General features: G+C 39.3%; 1 protein-coding gene across 7 annotated transcripts in view; it reads right to left on the bottom strand.

Annotated features, from left to right (window-relative positions):
* The window catches only part of UTRN (utrophin), a 607,443-nt gene that overhangs the window by 151,625 nt on the left and 434,235 nt on the right, over positions 1 to 21,583 (bottom strand). For all 7 annotated transcript variants that reach the window (XM_038397679.2, XM_043511144.1, XM_043511142.1 and 4 more), the window contains one exon: positions 12,830 to 12,959. In XM_038397679.2, coding sequence (XP_038253607.1) covers positions 12,830 to 12,959 — 130 coding nt within the window. The remainder of the gene's footprint in view (positions 1 to 12,829; positions 12,960 to 21,583) is intronic.

Genomic DNA, 21,583 nt, shown 5'->3' with positions numbered 1-21,583 from the left:
TATGAGCTGGGAAGTACAAGACATACATTTCTGGGGGGAAATCTGGGACTGGGAGTGTGCTGGAGTCACCCTGCAGTATAATTCAGGTTGGTAAAAGCCTGAGTGTGACTGGCAGGTTGCAAATGCACACCGACATAACTGGGAGTGATTTATATGCTGGACGCTGTTTGTGAGCAGTCCAGGAGTGGAGACAACAGCAGCAAAGCACTGCAGGATGAAGGGAAGGGATGAAACAGCTACTCATTAGCCTAGATTGTACCCTGGGTATGTCACAGAGACCAATTAACCATTAAAACAATTTATCAAGTGTGGTGGTGGATTCTCCATGACTGACCATTTTTAAAACAAGATTAGCTTTATGCTAGGAATTTGGGGTAAATTCTATGGAGTGTACTATACAGGAGGTCAAACTAGATGATCACAGTAGTCCTTTCTGGCCTTGGTTTCTATGACTGTCAGTTTCAGAGCATTATTTGAGCTCTAGATCTGGAGGAAAAAACTCTTAAAAATGTAAAACTATTTTGGAGAAAGTCTGAGAAAAAGCAGAGAGAAGTTTTGAACACCCAATCTTACTAGATGTTTCAGGGAAATATTCCAAGCAATTCCCAGACTGCCACAAACTATTAAGAAAAACTTCCGTCGGTGTACATTTTAGCCTGTAGAGCCATAACTGAGCCAGACGCTGATCAGGCTTGGAGATATTAATGATTTTATGGAGCGGACTTCCAGGGACACTTGTGACAGAAAGCTGGGGTTGCACAGGTAGATATGACTAGTCAACAGGCTATGAGGTATAAATTGTATGTAGAGTCCTGGGCACCGGGAACTGGTAACCTAGGCATGATGAAGACCCACTATTTGTGGCATTGAGAGGAGAAGAATGGAGGAAAGCTGGAGATCATCCGACAGATGCTTTGAGAAGAATTATGAATAGAGATGTTAAGAACCACTGGGGTACATATGAGAGGCAGAGAGTCAATGTTGTTCTAGATTTGTTTGTTTTTATAATTTTATTTCCTATAGTTAACATGCAAATCTCAGACTCTACCCTGCCACCTGAACAACTCCACCACAGAATTCTGCAACACAGTTTACCTTATACATTAAACTCAGTTTTCAGATGAACTTTTACCCCAGCCTTTGCAATAGATTTCTGCAAAGGGGAGAGAGAGAACTGTTATCTAAAACCTTTTAGACAGAATCAACTATTAATGTAATAAATTATATAAAAAGGGCAATAACAGAGGGTTTGATTACTTGGGGATAGATAACAAGGGAGTTTTCATTTTAATTCATTTGAGAATTATTCATGTTAAGAGTTTAAAACTGCCATGACCTTTTCTAAAATAATCTGAATTGACTAAAATCCAGTGACAATGAGTCAATTTGCTGATTGTAAAGTCCCGGGACTATTTCAAAATAATTTTTTGTGTACCAAATATACTGATGCTGTGATTAAAAAACAAAAGGTAATAAATACTTTCCATTTGTTTTTTTGGAATAATGCACTTGCAATTAGTTACTTTTCTGTACAGTATAACAACTTGCAGATTTTATTCAGAAAATTGAACACTGTTAAAAACTAAGAATTGTTTATGATAAAAGATAATGATCCTCTTTGGAGGATTTAACAACTAAATAAGAGATAATCTGACATCGCTGCATAAAATGGTGGTGAGATACAGGGACTTAATTATCTTGGTCAGGTGGCTAGTGACAATTTAAACTACACAAGCCACCAGCTAACTGGCTTCAACTCTGGAAGAATGGGAAATCTCTCAGAGCTGTTGGCTGATTGGTATTGACAGTAGGCTCAAGAAAGGCCTCATTCTCCAACCTGACTGGAAAGCAAGTACAACAGCACTTGATGACAGTATTGGGTACAGAAATCAGAAAAGTATTCTGCACTGAAGGGGTGGGGGAAAACACTCAAATAAGGTGATCCTGAGAAGATGGTGGTGATGGCAAGTGTTGGGGAAGAGAAAAAGGAAGATTCTTTTACTTGGTTTGTCCTGCTAGCTAAAAGCAAACAGAAGCACACGTGACAGATGTTAGTCACATCCCTTATTGTGTGGAAGGCACCTATAGTCCATGGTGACAGGTGTAAGAAATAAAAATAGAAACATTATCCTGACGCTGTTGAAAGGCATATGAAAGTTATTTTTTAATTCACTGTCACTGTGCAAACATGACTATTGCATTTTATTTGAAAAAATACCTGTTGTATTAATGTGTTGAGACTGTTTTATTTAACTTTAGAAAACCCTTGGGGGTGCTTATCAACTTGCTTTAAAAAGACATTTACTATGGAAATAAAGCCAGATAATTAGTTTTATGAGGTATAAAATCTAACTTCTATTCACTTAAGAGACAAATTCAACTTGCATAACTATATTTGCCATTGTCATAGCCCAAGGTGTTAAGAAACCTCTTATTTTTTTAAAGCAGAGAACACATTTACAGTGACTTTGGTTCCACAGTATAGAACTGTAGACCTGATTTCATAAAAGATGATTTAACAGTGACAATTTTCCTTGGGTTACGAAATCTTTTCATCAGTACATCATTAAACAAGTTGGCACGGGGATACAAAACTCCTTCAATATTGTGACAAAAAACACCATACACTCATTGTTACTTTTTTTGTCTTCTGATTGATCAGTCTCTTTTTTATGGTACTTATTACATTATCTCCACTTCAGCAGCTGCTCAGAAAGTAAAAAAAGCTCTATAATCATCAGACCATCTGGTTACCAGAGAGGAAAAATATTAACTGACCTTGGAATCAGGGAAGAGAAAAAAAAAATCCACTGCTCTGGTTGCAACTGCTTCATTTCAATATGCGTCTTTTGTCACAAAGTGATGAAAATAGCAAACATTTTTTCTCAATGTCTAGTGGAGGTAAACTGCAATGGGATGTGAACTTCTAAAACTGAGCCTTAGAACACTTATTTTAAGAACTAAGACAAGCAAACAGGTTTCAAGGAGTGGACAATATGTAAAAAGGAAAATATTATATATGAACTGTATGTTGCTTGTTTACAAATTTATTTTAGAGAAGTTAAGCTGCTCCTAGTTCCACCAGTTCTTGGTTTTTTGAGCACTTATTCTTGTTCATTTCTCAATCAATAGAAAAAGTGCTCATTTTAGGGCCTGACAGGAGCTAGTGGTTTCCCTCTCTGCTTAGCAATAATTAAATTTATTTTCCCTTACCTTTACTATGTTCTTTAAACAGCATAGAAGAACTGGAGCCGATTTAATGTCCATTCCCCCAATTATACAGAACATGTTCTCTCTTCCACGGTTCAGTGGGTCTTTGCAGCAGAAAGTGATGGGTGCAAATGACACCGTCATCATTATAGCACTTTCAGAGCATTTAAACAGGCATAATGGGATACTGTCAAGTTCATAATCGGAAGAATCCAACAGTATTGTCATCACATAATTATGTCTAGCATCACTCCAATGAAAAATATTCTTCAAGCTTCTAATAACCCTGGCAGAAAACTTGCTTACAACAAAAAATACTACAGGAACAAGAAGTTCAGATAATAAGAAGCAACTGGGTACTACAAAATATAGCAATTAGGCAAATTCAAAGCAGCCATCCATGCAGGCATAACACAGCATGCCACTAGTTTCTCATAATTCATATATCTACTGTACATATAGTTGGGGGGAAAAATGATAGTTGATCATTTTCATCTTAACCCTTTGGTTTTTCTCTGATTAGCACTGAAAGTTCTTGAAATCAAAGAAAATTAAAAAACGATAAAGAATGAGGAAAACGGCTGCAAGATAAAAGACAAATTACTTTTAATCTGGAGATGAATGAATTACTAGGAGCAAAGAACACTGAATATTTGAAGAGTGAGTTTGTATATTGTGGGTATTTCTGGGAAGAACAGTATAAAGTCATCAATAAAGGAAAATAAGAGGGATGCTAGTACTACATGCGTCCCCTGAATATTAAATGCAGTGTAGTTGAAGCCATGTCGGTCGCAGGGCCTGTGAAAGAGAAAGTGGGTGAGGTGATATCTTTTATTGGACCAATTTCTGTTGGTGTGGGAGACAAGCTTTCAAGCCACACAGAGCTTTTCTTCTTCAGCAGCCATTGCATTAACATAGCAACAGGTAAATCTGAAAGATAACTGTACTATGACAGGAAAAAGCAGACTTCTCTGCTAGAGATTAAGTTGAAAACTCACACACAGCAGAACTATTTTTTGAGCTTGTCAGAAAGGTATATTAACGCTTATTCCTAACCTTTTCTATTTTTAAAAGGGAAAGTCAGAAAAAATATAGCTATTTATCCTTTTTATTATTTGCACTATAAAATTATTTAAATTTAAAAGCATATGGGCCAACCTAGTAAGTGATTAATTTCATGGGCCAGTCTCTTGGCTCCCCAGCACAATGGAAGTACCGTAGAGGCAGAGTGCTTCGCCCCTACAGAGAAACAGCACTTCAGGTGCTTTGCAGAATTCCCTTGGTCACAGACTTTGACAGGTGTTCCACCTCTCCCCAGTAGGCCAAGAGGGATCCTGTGATACAGAGGAGAGAGCATGTGAGAGCACATACACATAAGTGACCAGTACAAGGTACTCAACCTTTTTTTTTTTTAAACCAAAAATTGCTTCAATTTTGCAAAAGCATTGTGACCTCAAATCAGGCCACAATATTTTTGTAAAATGGAAGCAACTTAATGGAAGTGTAAGGCCCAACTCTCTCTCATCAGTGCAGAGTAGCTGAAAAGCCAGCTTTAACTGCTCCCCCGTCCCGATGATTCCCCACTGTGTAAGAGGAAAGCTTGGATGGCACAGAGCTGGGGTAGCATCTCTAAACCACCCCTTGCTTCCTGCAGTCCCTGGTGAACAAGACATTCCTCTGGAGAAAAGAGGCAAGATAGAGGCACCCCTCTGCTGTGGTGGTGATTCTAGGCAGCCCAGGATGTGGTTCTGCTTCCTGATGCACTGGAGGTGAATGGTGTGAGGGCCTAATGTTCCTCCACCAAAGACCATCTATAAGTTTAGTGGCACAGAGGCCATGCCTGGCAGTTCCCTCAGGATGGTGGAAGAGACAGCTGTCCATCCACTAAAGACACCTCACTGGTATGTTAAAAGGTGACTAAAATAAAAAACATATGATCACAAGCCTTCTCATCAATCAGCCTGTTAATTGGCTGCACTATTAGCAGTAGCGGTGGGAGACCTAGTACTGACACAGCTCTGGTGGCTTCTGGAGTCTTTACAAGCATGTGTCAATTAACCCTGATCACTAAAAGTATATCCACACTGCAGTTAAATGTCTGCAACTGGCCTGGGCCAGGTGACTTGGGCTTAGGGACTGTTTAATTGTGGCGTAGATATTCAGACTCGGGCTGGAGCCTGGGTTTTAGGGCCCTGTGAGATAGGAGAGTCTCAGAGCTTGGTCTGCAGCCTAAGCCCAAGTGTCTACACCGCAATTAAAGAGCCACTTAGCCCGAGCCTCATGAGGCCAAGTCAGCTGGCACAGGTGAGCCGTGGGTTTCTAACTGCAGTACAGACATATCTTAAAATTCCCGTTGGTGCTGTTGATGGCACTGGTAGGATTTTTGGGTAACATCTCTAGGGCTGGGGGGGAGATACCAGCAAAAGGAGGACACTCAGGCCTAAGAATAGTAAACTATGCTTTATTGAGGCAAGGAAGGAAGAACTTACTCTCCAATCTGCACAGGGAGCCCCTAGAACATGTGGAGGGGCTGCAGGGGACTCTGGCCGTTCAGGACAGCTGATCAGGGAGAACTCCGCTGGGGGAGAGCCCTCTGCGGCGCTATATTCTCCGCGCTTATCTCGGGGTTACATGGGGTCAACAGCTGGTTACATTCTTATATGTATGATTTATGCTTATCACATAAACTAACTTGTTTTACAGGCAAAAATCTGCTGAGCTATGCTACAATATCTTTTGGCAGGGTCTGTCCGACAAAGTTTATTGAAACTGCCTGCATCCTCTGCTTACGTCCAGTCACATACTCAGTCCACCACTTAGCTCCTCGCCAATTTTTGCAACCTTGCCCCTACAATCTCCTAGTGTATCCATGGCACAGTGTACACATTATTAGAATCAATACTGCTCTGGGAACATTCTGGGGTTCGCCTGGTAAACAAATTGGTCTCTTTGTTGCCATATTACAACACTAAAAATAACCATTATATCCTTAGGTTCAAATCTCACTTCCCCTACTCCAGCTGCCCAAAATTCGGTTTTAAAAATCTCCTCTTTGGCCATGTGCAGGATTCCAATGCCACCTCTGGATAGGGAAAGAGGGTGTTTACATCCCTGGCCACTTCTTGTGCTTGTTGATCTGTCACACACCTGTCCACTAGTGAGTTTGAGACAACTTCACCTAGAACACCAAAGAGCCAACATATAGTAAAAAAATTTGGGCTTTACCACCATGGACTGAACTTGAACTGGTGGCTTATACGTCTGGCTAAATATCCCTTCTCCACTCAGTCAGTCAGGCATTACATCTTTGGTAGTTATAAATTGTAATCTTAGTACGTCTCCACTCTTCCACAGAAACTTTCAGAAAAGACAGATGGGTGAGACCAGAAATTGTAATATAGGGAGACATTTTCAAAAGAGCCTAAGGGACTTGGAAGCATATGCTCCATTGACTTTCAATGATATGTGTGTGCCTTATTCTTAAGCACTTCAGCACATCCTCACACAGTAAACCACATGGGCTTGAAGGGAGTGGCTTTTCAGGCCTTCTAACAACCAGCTGGTTCAGTATCTTGGTAGGTGTATGGTTACTAGCTGCACTGGTACTTTGGCAGAAATAGGTGTTTCAGGCAGCAGTTCAATTCCCACCCATCACACAAAATGACAAGTTTTAAAACTTTGCTTAAGTCCTTTCTTGTATTTTTCCTTGCTATGGATAAAAATATTACATCAGGAAATTTATCTCACTGCATTGGGCAGCAGGAAAAGAAAAAAAGCGGTTCCCCTTCATTTATATATGAAACATGAACATGCCAGATGCTGCTAGAATAACTAAAGTATATGCATATAAATTACTGATATATGATATTGTTCTGATACAACCGTGGTATATTTTTGCATTTCTAATTTAAAGGTAGAACAGATGGTGAACATTAAATTAATTTAAAGTGATGTGTCCATCAAAATAACCTTTGCTACCGAATAATTGTGGGGATATAAGTGGGGATTTGATCACTTTCACCAGCTTTCTACACTAGCAAAGCACATTGATATGACTGAAGGCTTCTGGAAATGTTCGCAATTTTACTGTATCATCCTGATCTGCCAGCACTTTATTTTATAGTACACTTCATAAACTGAATTTTAAGGACAGGAATGCTTACCACATCAAGGTGGTCATATGGTTGATATGCAGTTAAGAAGCCCAGGGAAAGAAAATAACATTCTGTTTTTCTGTTTTTTTCATGGGCTGTAACTTCACTAATAATTCTTGGATCTGAGAAACTAATTGGAGTTATGTTCTTGATCTAAATGTCTGCAAACAGTTAATTATATTCCTCTAAATTTTCTTACTATATATCATGGACAAGTGACAACAAAGCTAAAAATATACACATTTTCATAGTGCCCTTATCTTGTTGATTTATAAAATCTAGCAGCTGGTATGGTGGTTTATCAGTCTACTGTATTTAGAAACTAGAAGTTCAAAAGCAAGAAACAGGCTTGTTCTTTTGTGATGATGTGATCCCTGGGGAAATGAAGATGAAATCAAAAGAAAAAACAGATGGGATAAGAAAGAACTCAAAAAAGAAAACTTTCTGGATTATGGAGGTTCAGTGTTCAGAAGGGCCAGTTACTGCACGGTTGCAACATAAGGCCAACACGCTAAAAGGGAACAGCATCAGAGCTAATGTTGTAACCTAAGTTAATGTACTTGTTATCGTAGGACAAGATCTTATTACATGTAATACAGCAATGGAGTTAATATAAGGTATCTTATAATGCATGAGCAGGTATTATACTCCTCTTACAATGTATCACCCGACAACAAAGAATTTATGTATTTATTTAGGGACTTTTTAAAGTGTCTTTTCTTTGAGCAAACCCCACACTGATTCGTGTGGACTCACTTCCAAATTTTGCCCATCACCTTCAAACAACGTATTCCTTCCCTTCCACAAAAAGTGTAGAGAGGCAAACAGGCCTTGCTAGGTGGCTGTAAGGTTAACAGAATCAGACTCTCGTGAACTGAAAAGGGAAGTGAATTTTTCAATTGAGGACCCAGAACAGAGAATGCCCCATTTCTGTTTTACTTGCATTTAAGCCACAGGGTATTAGACCACGAACCTTGGACAATTTCAACTATCGTAGTATCACAAAAGAATAGAGGCAGTCACTGAAGTAACTAGAACCCAATCTACTGAAGGTTGTAAATGAAAAATCTTAAATTGGATTTGGAAATAAACAGGAAACAGGAAAGAAGTTGGAGCACTGGTGTTGAGGTGGTTCCTATAAAGGATCTCTCTTAAACAGGCACCCTGCATACTATCAGGCAGCAAGTTTCAGAGTGGTTTTAAAGTACAGTCCCAAATAAAGTGTCCTGTTGTAATCAAATCTTGTGCTGAAAAAGGTGTGGATCCTGTGGCGAGGTCCACATGTAAATGAGTGGACACAAACCTTTTGTTGAGTGTCTGAAATAAGAAATAGTATCAGGCTGTGCATCTGAGTAACAATGAAAAAGAAACTTTTCCAACTAGGGAGCCAGTATCTTCTCCACCAATTTCTCCAGTCCACTAGCATAACCTCAGTCTTGTGCAGGTTCAGTCCTCATCTAAGCCACAAGCCTAGCAAGTTACTCATCTTATTATTCCACATGCATTTCCTCATCATCTTTCCATAGGTTCCGTACACCCTTATTATATTACAATCTGAGGTCCTATCTACACAGGAACAGAGGAAAGTCAATTTGGATCTATAAGGTTAAAATTTATATTGCATTAGTTAAACCACATTAAACCCTTTTGTAGAGATATACATACAGAATGAAATTGCCCTTAATTCAGTTTATCTTAATTTACTTCAAAAGTGTCCACATGGGTTTAATGCGATTTAACTAACATGCTTTAAATTCTCATCTTTAGTTGATTCAGATTAACTTGCCTGAATGTTCCATTGCAGACAAGCCCTAAGATACTGTTGAATACTTTATACCTAGACAGAAATTACATTTTACATAAATCTGAGCATAAATTAGCTAATACGAAAACTAAATTATAGTATAATTCAATTTATCTTTGTAAAGTGCCTTTCATAAAAGAGTAACGGAGAACACTTCAAAGACAATGTCTGAAAGGAAAATAATCTAACAGGATCTATTTAAAAATACCATCAACATCTATGACATATTCTTGAAATATAGTAATTTTGTTAATTGAGTAGTTATTGTGTATTTTCAGGTATAGAGAGAGATCAGTGAGATTACCAAGTACTTTACTGTTTACTGAAGACACTGAATTGGTCTCATATTGGAATTAGTTGGTCATCATTTTGCATTACTCTGGAACTCTCATTTCACTACATGCACATATTGCCCAGACCATGAGGATATTTATCCCAGGTATATCCTTGCACAATTGGCTATGATGAATTAGAATTGTGTGTTTTGGGGAGAGGATTTTTTTTCTCCTTGCTCTGAAACACCTGGTGTTGCCCCCAGTGCATGAAGTGGGTTACCAGACATGTTCTCATTAAGAAAGATGAAAACTAACTCTTATTTTGTTATTATCTGTACAAGAGTAGTGCCTAGAGGCTTCAATCTACTTCTCGATATCATTGCGCTTGATAGAAAGAAAGTCACTGCACCCTGAAAACTATGATCTGAAGACCAGATTCTGTCACACCTACTCCTGTAGAATAGTACTTTACTCAATGGGATTATTTGCATCTTTAATAAAGTGGAGAAAGGCATAACAAAAACCTGTGTCTGGAAACTGAAGCCAGACAAATTCAAATGAGAAATAAGGCAGAAATTTAAGTGAGGCTGATTAACACGGGAACAAATGCCGAAGGGAAGTGGTAGATTCCCCATCTCTTGATGTCTTCTTATCAAGACTGGGGTGCCTTTCTGGAAGATACACTGCAGCCAAACACAAGTTATTGGTCTCCATACAGGGGTACCTGGGAGAACTGAATTGTCTACGACATACAGGAGGTCAAACTAGATGATGCAATGGTCCCTTTATGGGCTCAAACTCTATGAATCTACGTACAGCAAGGTACTGTTTTTGCAATATGGACAGGAGATATTCATAAACACTCTCAGACCACCAGCCTGCCAATTATCATTTGGCAGTTTACCATGATCAGCCACCCTCCTAGTCTGTCCCCACCACCTTTTGAGTATTACAAGATACTATTTTTTCATAATATTGTACTGGGAGAATTTAACATGTGTATCATCATCTAAAGATGACTCTCGTGTTTTCATACAACACTGACTAGCTTACAAAAATCAAGTCCTGACAAATACTGCTGAATAAAAAACATTTGGCACTAATGGTATGTTATGATTTGGCAGAGATTGATTTGGGTACTTTTACACATTTTGAGATCTAAGTTATAAAATTTGTTGAGCTCATTACTGGCTGAATGAGCAAAGCTAAAATCAGAATATATTATTTTCATCTTCATGATACTTCATGCAATGTTGGCCAAACAGCACATTATATATGCAACATATCAAATAAGATGCAAAACTACCAAATTTTGCATAACATATTCTTGATTTTTCAAAATAGTAAGAGATAAGGTCTAATATAACAACCAAGAAGTATTAGTCAACGAAAAAAATGTTCATTTGTTTTAACCAGGAGGTATTCAAATTATGCAATGCAAAGCCAAAGAAGGGAATCAGAAATGAGGAAAAGAAAAAACTCTTGTGGTAGAAAATTACACAAAAGTAATGTCAGACTGATATAACATTAGTTATTTTCAATTAACATTACATTGAAAAGTCATTTAGGAAGGCTCTACAGGATGTATGAAATTAGGAGAATGAATATTAACACAGGCCAGAAATAATCGTATAATGACTTTGCAAATTATATAGAGTACTAAATGATATGCATCTGCATGGTAATTCAGATTTCTGCAGATTACTTCTTAATAATTTAAATTACTAGTTTATATCTAGTACAGTTACTATGCAATTTTCAGCAGTAAGATTTCATGATAACAGAAGAGATACAATTATGTATTTACTCTACAGATATATGATACACTTCAAACCCGATATAACGCGGTCCTCGGGAGACAACAAATCTCACCATGTTATTGGTGAGTCAGCATTATATCGAACTTGCTTTGGCGCTCCTGTTCTTTGTTCCCTGACCGCCCCCTCCAGAGACCCCCCTAACGCTAATCACCCCCTGGACCCTACCCCCTACTCAACCCCCCTGCTCCCTGTCCCCTGACTGCTTCGACCCCTATCCACACCCCTCACCCCCTGACAGCACTCACCGGCAGCTGCAGGAAGCGGAGCAATGTGGCCCCAGCCCGCTCCACTCCGCCAGCTCCCAGACGTGGCTCTCCACTTCCCGCCACCGTTGAGGAAAGGACATCCTCTGCACTCACCGGTGACGGGAAGCAGAGTGACGCGACCGCAACCTGCTCTGCTTTCCTTGTCCCAGCCCCAGCCATGTCACTCGGGGGCGATTGGGGAAAGGTCCCGCACTCACCTGCAACGGGAAGCGGAGCACCACGGCTGGGAGCTGGCGGAGTGGAGCGGTCTGGAGCTGGGCTGCTCCACTTCTGCCACTGCTGGTGAGTGTGGGGGGATCCCTTCCCCCAAGCCCCCCTCCCCCGAGTGACATGGCTGGGGCTGGGGCCGGGGCGAGGGAAGCAGAGCGGGCTGCTCCTGGCCCCCTGCTAATCCCCTGGGCCACTCTGGGACTGCGGGTCCCCCAAAAGTACCCCCCCCCACAGCTCCTGCCTCCCAGACCCGGGGGGGGGGGGAGGAGCCCCTGACCTCCCCCGAGACCCTCTGCCCCTTATCTAACCCCTCGGCCCCGGCCTAGCACCCTTAACATGCTGTTCAGAGCAGCGTGTTGGAGCTTTATCGTGTTGTATGAGAACCCGTGTTATATCGGGTCACGTTATATCGGGGTAGAGGTATACTTACTGTATGTACTTATACAATTATTACATTTTTTTTCTTTTGAACAATTATGAATAGACTTACTGCTTTTTCTCTGGTTCCTGAAAATAGCTAAATATGAGTCAACTCTTGCACTCCCTAAAGAGTTAAACATTCAAATAGCTTAATTACCACCTAGAGATGAAAGACAACTGATCTAGAACAGACGTGTTTCATTTTTCATCAGGTAATTCCAGAATCTATTTTGGTTAATATTTTACAAAGAGTAATATATGCAGATTTTAATGGCTTATGTTCCAATATTATTCACAATCATTTCAGGTGCATAGCTTTGTTATTGAAGCAAGAATATACAAAATTGCACTGATGTTAACCATATTTTGAGTTTATAATGAAAGGCAAAAAATTCCAGATGTGCCTCCTCAAAATGTTTTTAATATAAAATATAGCCTTCTGTGATTTATTTGTACATTTCCTCCTTCCATCAATGAACACTGGATATTTACAAAGCAATGATGGTTATACTTGATCAATTTGTAGGGTGTGAAATGCCCAATTGCTTTAGAAATTCTAGAAGGCTACATAAATAATGAGCTATAAAATGTATACTGGGGACTTAAAAAGTGGTTTGATGTTGCAACATTCATTTTACATGTTCCAAATATGAAGAAAACAGTAACTAACCCGTTTTTGAGTGCAGGTTTTTTCTTGGTTCTTCAGGGCCCTCAATTGGTTGGTCAGCAAGAAAAAGTCGTGCCTGGTCTATGGCATTCAGAATGGTTTGCTCTTTATCCTTCAGTTCACGCCTCAGTGCCTTATGGAAGGGAAAATGAGAGTTGCATTTGTAACTTAATGTTTTGTACAACAGGCAATGTAGCAACTGCTCCATTTTCATCCCTCTGACCTGTGTAGTGAGTGACTAATAGTCAACATTTAATTCATGTTGCAAGACAAAAAATGTAAATTTTGCAAAAGAGAGATGGAAAGAAAATGAATTTAGACTGCAGAGGTGATTTTTGCAGAACTAAAGTTAAATATGTGAATACAAGAAAAATGATGTGTTTAAAATATTCACCAAAAGGAAATTATTATACTTGAACTTATACAAAACCACACTTTGAAGCTTTCATTACTATCTGAAGGATTCAGAGGATACAAAACTGCTCTGACTTTTTGTTGTTGTTGTCGTTAGCCAGAGCAGAAAAAAAAATACATTCAATGGAACACAAGAAGATAATTTCACAACTGGTAATGAGAACTGCAGAAGTATTTTAAATACTTCACAATATGTTAAGTTAAAAAATATGAAAATTAAGAGGCAGAAACAAATTAAACTACACAGAATCAAAACTCAACCAAAGAGAACATATTATGAAAAGACAGTCTCCAATTAGCGTAAAATATTTTCAGCCTGTTATGCCAAGGCAATTGCAATTTTTCTTTGAGAGGTTTTTCATGCAAATGTAAATGAATCTCAACAAAACTTTTTTCTATAGTGCTTTTGTTCTTTTATTTGTAAAGGGGTGTGTGTGTGAATTTAACCTTCCTCCTTTGAAGTCTTGTGTTTATGAGCAGTCTGTTCCAATATTCTCTTCTAAAAAACATTTAGTTCCATACAATCTTTTAAATTGATCCTTCTAAGAAATAAATAATTTTTCATGAAACATTTGCATGTTACTACAACAGTAAATACACAATAGCATACCTTTAATGCTATGTATTATGGTTTTCTGCTTTTAAACTATAATTTTTTACATCTCTAATTAAAAATAAATGTTAATTTTACTGAAAAAGGCCAGTCACTCCCCACTGCCCACAAGAAACAGCATAGTACTCCAGGGACTGTATAACGGAACACACATCTTTTCCCTATAGAAAAGAGTTCCTCGTGGAAGGATAAGAGCAGAAAGCAGGTAAGTGTCTTACTATCTTTTTTCCATATATTTACATACCAGGTGACACACACTAAGGCTTCAATTATGCAACTGGATCTACATATAGGAAGACCCAGTGGGACTCCATATGGACACAATGGTCTGCTGCATGGATCTGATTGTAGAATCAGGGCTTAAAAGGCTCGATTTTAACCTCCATTCTGTTTTGCAGCTAAATTCTAATCCTAATCCTCCTCCCTATTCTCTCCCCAAATTTTCTTCACAGCAATGAACACGTGAAAATAACAGTTTTTCCTTTGAGAACACACATGGCCATTCCTCAGAACCAACACAGGGTATAGCGCATCATACTGAAATTCTCCTGCACATTTGACATTAGGGAGGAGGTGTCAAAAGCACAGCATTCTCCATACCAAGGGCTTGATCCCAATAGGTCTACTCATATGAGCGAAGACAAGAATGCATATATTTGTGTATCAGATCCGTAATTTTAAATAAGCCTTACTGACCAGCTTGTCCTGATTTAAAACTCTCCCCCTCTGTTCAGAGGGCATTTTCATTAGAGATAGTACAGTATGTTGGAGACGTTATTTTAAAAGTCTGAAAGACAATTAAAGCCAGATAATCTTTCACTGATTTTCCACCCAGTTTACTTTCTAATTCCTTACTTGCACACAAAGACTACATGTACCTTTTAGCAGTAGTGAGGCAGATGGGAATGGTACTGTACTCATTTCACAGCCCTTCCATTGTTATTAGATATTCGTAGTACATCAAAACACAGTTCCACTAAGTAATTAACTTCAGCATGAAACAGAAAGAAACACACACACAGAGAATATATTAAAAGAGTCTTTTATAATACCAAAACAAAAGGAGTACTTGTGGCACCTTAGAGATTAACAAATTTATTTGTTAGTCTCTAAGGTGCCACAAGTACTCCTTTTCTTTTTACGGATACAGACTAACACGGCTGCTACTCTGAAACCTTTTATAAATACAGTATTTCTTTTATCACCACCTAGTCAATTAGACTCCACATAACTAAAATAAAAAAATCAATATGGCTAAAGAAGATCACATGACAACTAGTACAAAGTCAGATAAATTCTCAGTATTTTTTAAACTAACTGGCCAGTAACATTTCAATATAGAGCACAAAGCTAAAATATAAAACTTGAATATCACCAACTGCTGTCTGGAATTTCTTTCCTCCAGTTCTATCCCATTCCCACTCCCACTCCCTGCCCTGGATTCGGTCTTCCACACGCCACTGAAATTGTTCTTGTCAAAGTCACTAATGACCTCTTCACGGTCAACTCACAGAGCCTGTAATCCATCTTCCTCTTCCTTGACACTGTCAACCATGCTCTTCTTCTGTCCTCCAGTAGCCTTTGTTAATCAGCCTTTCTGGTTTCTCCTCCTCCTCCTGCCTAATTGTGTCTTCAGCAATACAGTTAGTGGTCATCCTTTTCTTCTTTCCAACTTTTGGTGCGGGTCACAGGGCTCTGTCCTTTCTTTTCTCCCTATATATTACACATCACTAGATAATCTTATTTATTTACACAACTTTACTGGTTGTCTTTTTGCTGATGACTCAAATCTTTCTCTCCATTCCAGACCTGCTTGCTTCCATGCAAACCCACATCTCTACCCATCTTTCTGAAATCTCTTCATGGATAGATGTCCAGCCATCAACTTAAACTCAACATGGCCAAACATGACCTCTTGGTCGCTCCTCTTTCCTTTGCTTCATCACATAGATAACAATATTTTCTTTTCAGTCACTCAGGGTTATAATCTGGATGCCAACATTGAGTCAGCCCTAGCTCTAGAGACATACATCCAGACAGAAATCTCATAGCTGCTTCTTACATGACCTGTCCAGGATTCAGTCCTCCTTCTGGCCTTTCCATCAAAACTCTCATGTATTGATTCCTAAAAACTTACTCTTCCCAAATCCATTCAAAATTCTGCTGCTATAATCATCTTGGCTTGTTGCTCGGACCATGTCAACCTGCTCTTTGAATCTCTCTGCTCACCCCCCCTCCAGCTCTGCATCAAAGCTTTGTATATTTACCCTTATGGACATTCACAGCTTTGCCCAGCCCCAGTTAACTGATTGTGTAACTTAACCTCTTGTTTACCACTGACAATGTTCCATTAGCTTTCCCAGACTTCACTCCCCAACATGCTGCTTCTGCCTCAAACACCTCTGGCGTACACTCACACCAACCCTTATGCATCAAAAATACTCCCCATAAAATTCCATACTGACTCTCCTTATCCTTCTTCAGATGCATCCTTTAGTCTCATTATAATGCATACACAACCCAGCCTCCTGACTTAGGCAGGTGATGAACTGCAACTATTTAAGCCCTACATATCAAGTCAGTCCACATCGATATTTAAATTAAACACAGAACAGATTAAAATAAACCTCTTAGGAATCATCTACACATTACCAAGTAAGAGACCAGTCCTGAAAGCACTCTATATGCAGGAACTGATTCTAGATAAGGAAGTAAGGCAGGAGGTCAGTATCACTGGCATATTCAGAAGTTTCCTTGGGTGAGCCTTGTATGCAAGTCTCTACTTCTGAAAGTTTGTTGTTTGCATATCATTAAAATAGAACTTTAGCTTTAAAAGTTCCAGGATATTTTTGTGCAAAAAATACATTTATTTTAAAATGTTTGTGGGTTGGTTTGTTTTCTTACCCTCTGAAGTGATAGATTCCTTCAATGTTAACTCCAAATTAATGAAGATTTTCACGTAACGGTTTCCATAGGATTTTTTAACCCCTGAATTTTTCAGAAGTGTTCAGAGAAAGGAGTCCATGTGGAATCTGTGCAGAAATTCCAGCTGAGCTTTGAAACTCTATAGGAATGGATCTCCCCATCTTCTTGTCTCATCCTTGCCTGCCTCTAGTTTACAATCTCAGACACTAATGAGACTCTTCCCTCATCTCCCTCATTTAAATTCTCTCCATGACTCCTCCTTTGGTTCTCTGCCTACCATGCCTTCCGTTATAGTTGTCTGACTTGAGACTCCATTTAATGGAGAACTTTATCTAGAGGATGAGGAACATATGGGCATTAACTATGCATGGGGCATGTATACTTGATTACTTCCACATCATCAGTGGAATTCCTCATCATTAATTCCTTCCTACTGTGAGATCCTTCAGCATGAAAGGGACTTTACAGATGAAAAATTAATATTCAAATAGCAATGATTTGAGAGTAAAAATTAATGTTTTATTTGTGCAACATGCCCTGTAGTTTACATATACCTAAAGCTACTTCAAAAATATGCTCCAACCCAGTCTCCTTATTCCTTATTTCTTTAGCAGTACTTAATTTCCTAGTCTGTTTTTGTGCCAGTAAAAAGGAATAGCAAAGAGAATATGTGATGCAATAATAACAAAATCTGTCAGTAATATCCTACATTTCCTTCCAGACAAACTTTTCTGCAGTGTACAGATAATGAAAAACAAAAATCCACTTGTAAGGACAGGATTTGACTGGAAATTCAGATCAATAAGAACACTATGGAGAATAAAAATAAGACATAAAAAAACCTATTGAGAATCATAAAGAAGGCTTAATAGTACATTTTACTACTATATTAAAGATGTTGGTATAATACTTGTGAAATGCATGAACACATTTCTAAGTTTTATTTAGTTTTGCAATAGCTTCATGGACTAAATTAGTGAAGGCATGCACAGTGCTGGCCCATAACTAGCAGCTGTGAATGCAGTCGTGGTTGCAGTTTACTGTGGCTGACTAGGTGATACTGCAGAGATATTGGGAAATTTTGGCTCACCCTGTGCATATCTATGGTCACTATACAGCAATTACATTGTTAGGCTAAAGTTACATTCCTTAAGCAGTGGTCACATTTATTTATATTGTTGCAACTTTATAGCAGTTGTCTTTGTTCTGTTCTGGGATCAGACTGGTATAACTGAGACAAGCTGCTAACTTCACTGGATGGGAGGACTTTCAGCACGGAACTGTACCCAGCAGTATAAGACTAGCACAGAAAATGTGGGACCATTCGTCAAACGAATCTCAATATGGGAGCTTGGGTACTTCCCTCCCCCATCTCCTCTGCAGCATAGGGTGAAGATTGCCTGCTAGAATCATCTGGGCACATCTCACCTAAACTATTGCCTGCCATTACAGGGACCTTGAGCATCGGCGGTACCTCAGTCTCTCCTATTCTATGCCTGTGACACACCACAATTTATTGTCCTGAGGACTGAAACACTTTGGTTTAACTGGTTGGGCTCAATACAGGGAATTTGGGAGGAATATGCAAGACATCAGACTAAATGTCTGATCCTACCTCATTTTCTCTGGCATTCACTATGTTAGACATCCAACATAGTGAATACCAGTGATAATGAGGTAGGATCAGAGGCTATAATAGGGAAAGAACAAGTTAAAAATTACTTAGACAAGTTAGATGTCTTCAAGTCACCAGGGCCTGATGAAATACCTCCTAGAATACTCAAGGAACTGACTGAGGAGATATCTGAGCCGTTGGCGATTATCTTCAAAAAGTCATGGAAGACGGAAAAGAACTCAACCGACAGGACTATCTATAAAAAGGGAAATAAGAACAATCTGGGGAATTACAGACCAGTCAGCCTAACTTCAGTACTTGGAAAGATAATGGAACAAATAATTAAGCAATCAATTTGCAAACACCTAGATAATAAGGTAATAAGTAACAGTCAGGATGGATTTGTCAAGAGCAAATCGTGATACTGTCTCACATGACCTTCTCATAAACAAACTAGGGAAATGCAACCTAGATGGACCTACTATAATGTGAGTGCATAACTGGTTGGAAAGCCATTCCCAGAGAGAAAGAGAGTACTTGCGGCACCTTAGAGACTAACAAATTTATTTGAGCATAAGCTTTTGTGAGCTCAGCTCACTTCATCGGATGCACTCAGTGGAAAAAAAAATAGATGTTAGTCTCTAAGGTGCCAAAAGTACTCCTTTTCTTTTTGCAGATACAGACTAACACGGCTGCTACTCTGATTCTCAGAGAGTCGTTATCAGTGATTCACAGTCAAGCTGGAAGTGGATATCGAGTGGGATCCTGCAGGGATCAGTTCTTGGTCTGGTTCTGTTCATTATCTTCATCAGTGATTTACGTAATGGCACAGAGAGTACATTTATAAAGTTTACAGATGATACCAAGCTGGGAGGGGTTGTGAGTACTTTGAAGGATAGGATTAAAATTCAAAATGAGCTGGACAAACTGGAGAAATGGGCTGAAGTAAACAGGATGAAATTCAATAAGGACAAATGCAAAGCACTCCACTTAGGAAGGAACAATCAGATATGCATATACAAAATGGGAAATGACTACCAAGAAAGGAGTACCGCAGAAAGGTATCTGGGGGTCACAATGGATCATAAGCTAAATATGAGTCAATGGTGTAACACTGTTGCAAAAAAAAAACCAAACATCATTCTGGGATGTATAAGCAGTAAGCAATACTCTGTGCTGATCAGGCCTCAACTGGAGTATTGTATCCAGTTCTGGGCACCACATTTCAGGAAAGATGTGAACAAACTGGAGAAAGTCCAAAGAACAACAACAAAAATGATTAATCATTAAAGGTCTAGAAAACATGGCCTATGAGGGAAGACTGAAAAAAATGGGTTTGTTTAGTCTGGAGAAGAGAAGACAGAGAGAGGACATTGTAACAGTTTTCAAGTATGTAAAAGGTTGTTACAAGGAGGAGGGAGAAAAATTGTACTCCTTTACCTCTGAAGATATGACAAGAAGCAAAGGGGTTAAATTGCAGCAAGGGTGGTTTAAGTTGAACATTAGAAAAAACTTCTTAACTGTCAGACTGGTTAAGCACTGGCATAAATTGCCTATGGAAGTTGCGGAATCTCCATCATTGGAGATTTTTAAGAGCAGGTTAGACAAACACCCGTCATGGATGGTTCACCAAATTCTTAGTCTATGGGGTATGATAAACCAAGTTTCATATTTTAAAGGCTCTTGTAGTAAAAGTCATCAGGTTAAAGATTCCACTGAAACTTACAAGGGAAACGAGAAACAAGAGAACAAGATCCGACTGTCACAGTCTAGTAAAAAAAAAAACCCCACACTCTTTAATCCTGAGTTTAAACAGCATTGATCAATAACACAACCGTCCTCCACTTAGTCTTTAAAGACCTACCACAATGCAACATTGCCGTCTACTGTTACATTTTATGCAAACTCTCAGAACGTAACAATAGAGCAATGGCAGCATTCATTTCACAGGGATGAGGGACATCCTTCTGACGGCTTGAAAATGACATGGTAATCCCTAACCTACTATACACAAGTCTTCTGTCATCTAACGTTGGTTTTCTGAGGTCATGGAATAAACCAAAACATTAGACACCTGATTTAGTAAAATCATTATCCTATGATATGCTGTCTATTTTGATTCTTTCTTCCTTCAATAACTCTGAAGGGTATGGTTGACCAATTCTAATTTGGGATTTCGTGTCTATTCCATTACACCAAGGCAATCTAAGAGTATATGTGGCATCTCTTCAAGGGAGATTGTGATGGGGCTTCTGCTCCACAAAGCCCCATAAGGGGTTAATAGAGCCCTAGGGAGGCTGCGCAGGAGGCAGCCAATCAAAGCCGGGGGGACCCATATAAGAAGGGCTGCAAAGCAGATGGCATGCTGAGGCCCTGAGACAAGGGCAGAGAAAGTGCTAGAGCTGTGGGGAAGTGGCCCAGGGAAGTAGACTGAGGGGTTGGAGGGGACGCAGCACATGCCATCTACAGGGTTCTTGGGCCAGGATGGGGCTGGGTGGGCAGGGCCAGGTCCTCCACTGAGGAAGTAGCTGGACTAAGGGACTGCAACATTCCCCTGGAAGGGGGGGGGGGGCACAAAATGCAGCACAGCCAGAGGGGTCTGTCATGAAAAGGATGCCAGGATCCTGGGAGTGAGGCGGGTCCCTGGATCAGAAGAGGGTTCCCTGGCTAGCAGAGCTTATCCCTGAGACATCCAGCAGGGAGCACCACAGTGGTGAGTCACACCCCGTCACAGATATTTATGAGTATATGTGACTTCTCATATTAAATACCGCTATTTGAAAGCTAACAGTTTCTAAACCCTTCTTCAAATAAAGGAATGTATTGAACTGAGGACTTCCAAAATTTCTGATGGGAATGCTTTATACCAGAAGTGTTTCCTCTCGAGGAATTACATTACCGTGAAAACTTTCACTATTCATGATTTTTATGTTATATGGTATATCACATAGCACAAACTTCTTTAAGAGTTAACTTAAAATTTCTAACATAATGAGTGGGCTTCCAAAATTAGGTGCTACTGATTTATAGTCCTTCATTCTTTTTTTCTTGCACAGGCTTGCATAAAATAACTCAAAGAGCAGGTCTACTAAGAAGCTCTAAAGACAAAATATTTCTTAACAGAAACATTTAAATCATGTTTCATTATGCACCCCTTTCAGTGAAATAAAGACACACATTACTGGAACTC

This window comes from Dermochelys coriacea, chromosome 3, assembly GCF_009764565.3.
Source record: "Dermochelys coriacea isolate rDerCor1 chromosome 3, rDerCor1.pri.v4, whole genome shotgun sequence".
Lineage (NCBI taxonomy): Eukaryota > Metazoa > Chordata > Testudines > Dermochelyidae > Dermochelys > Dermochelys coriacea.
The sequence above is the reverse complement of the archived record's forward strand: the minus strand, read 5'-3'. Positions and strand labels throughout refer to the sequence as shown.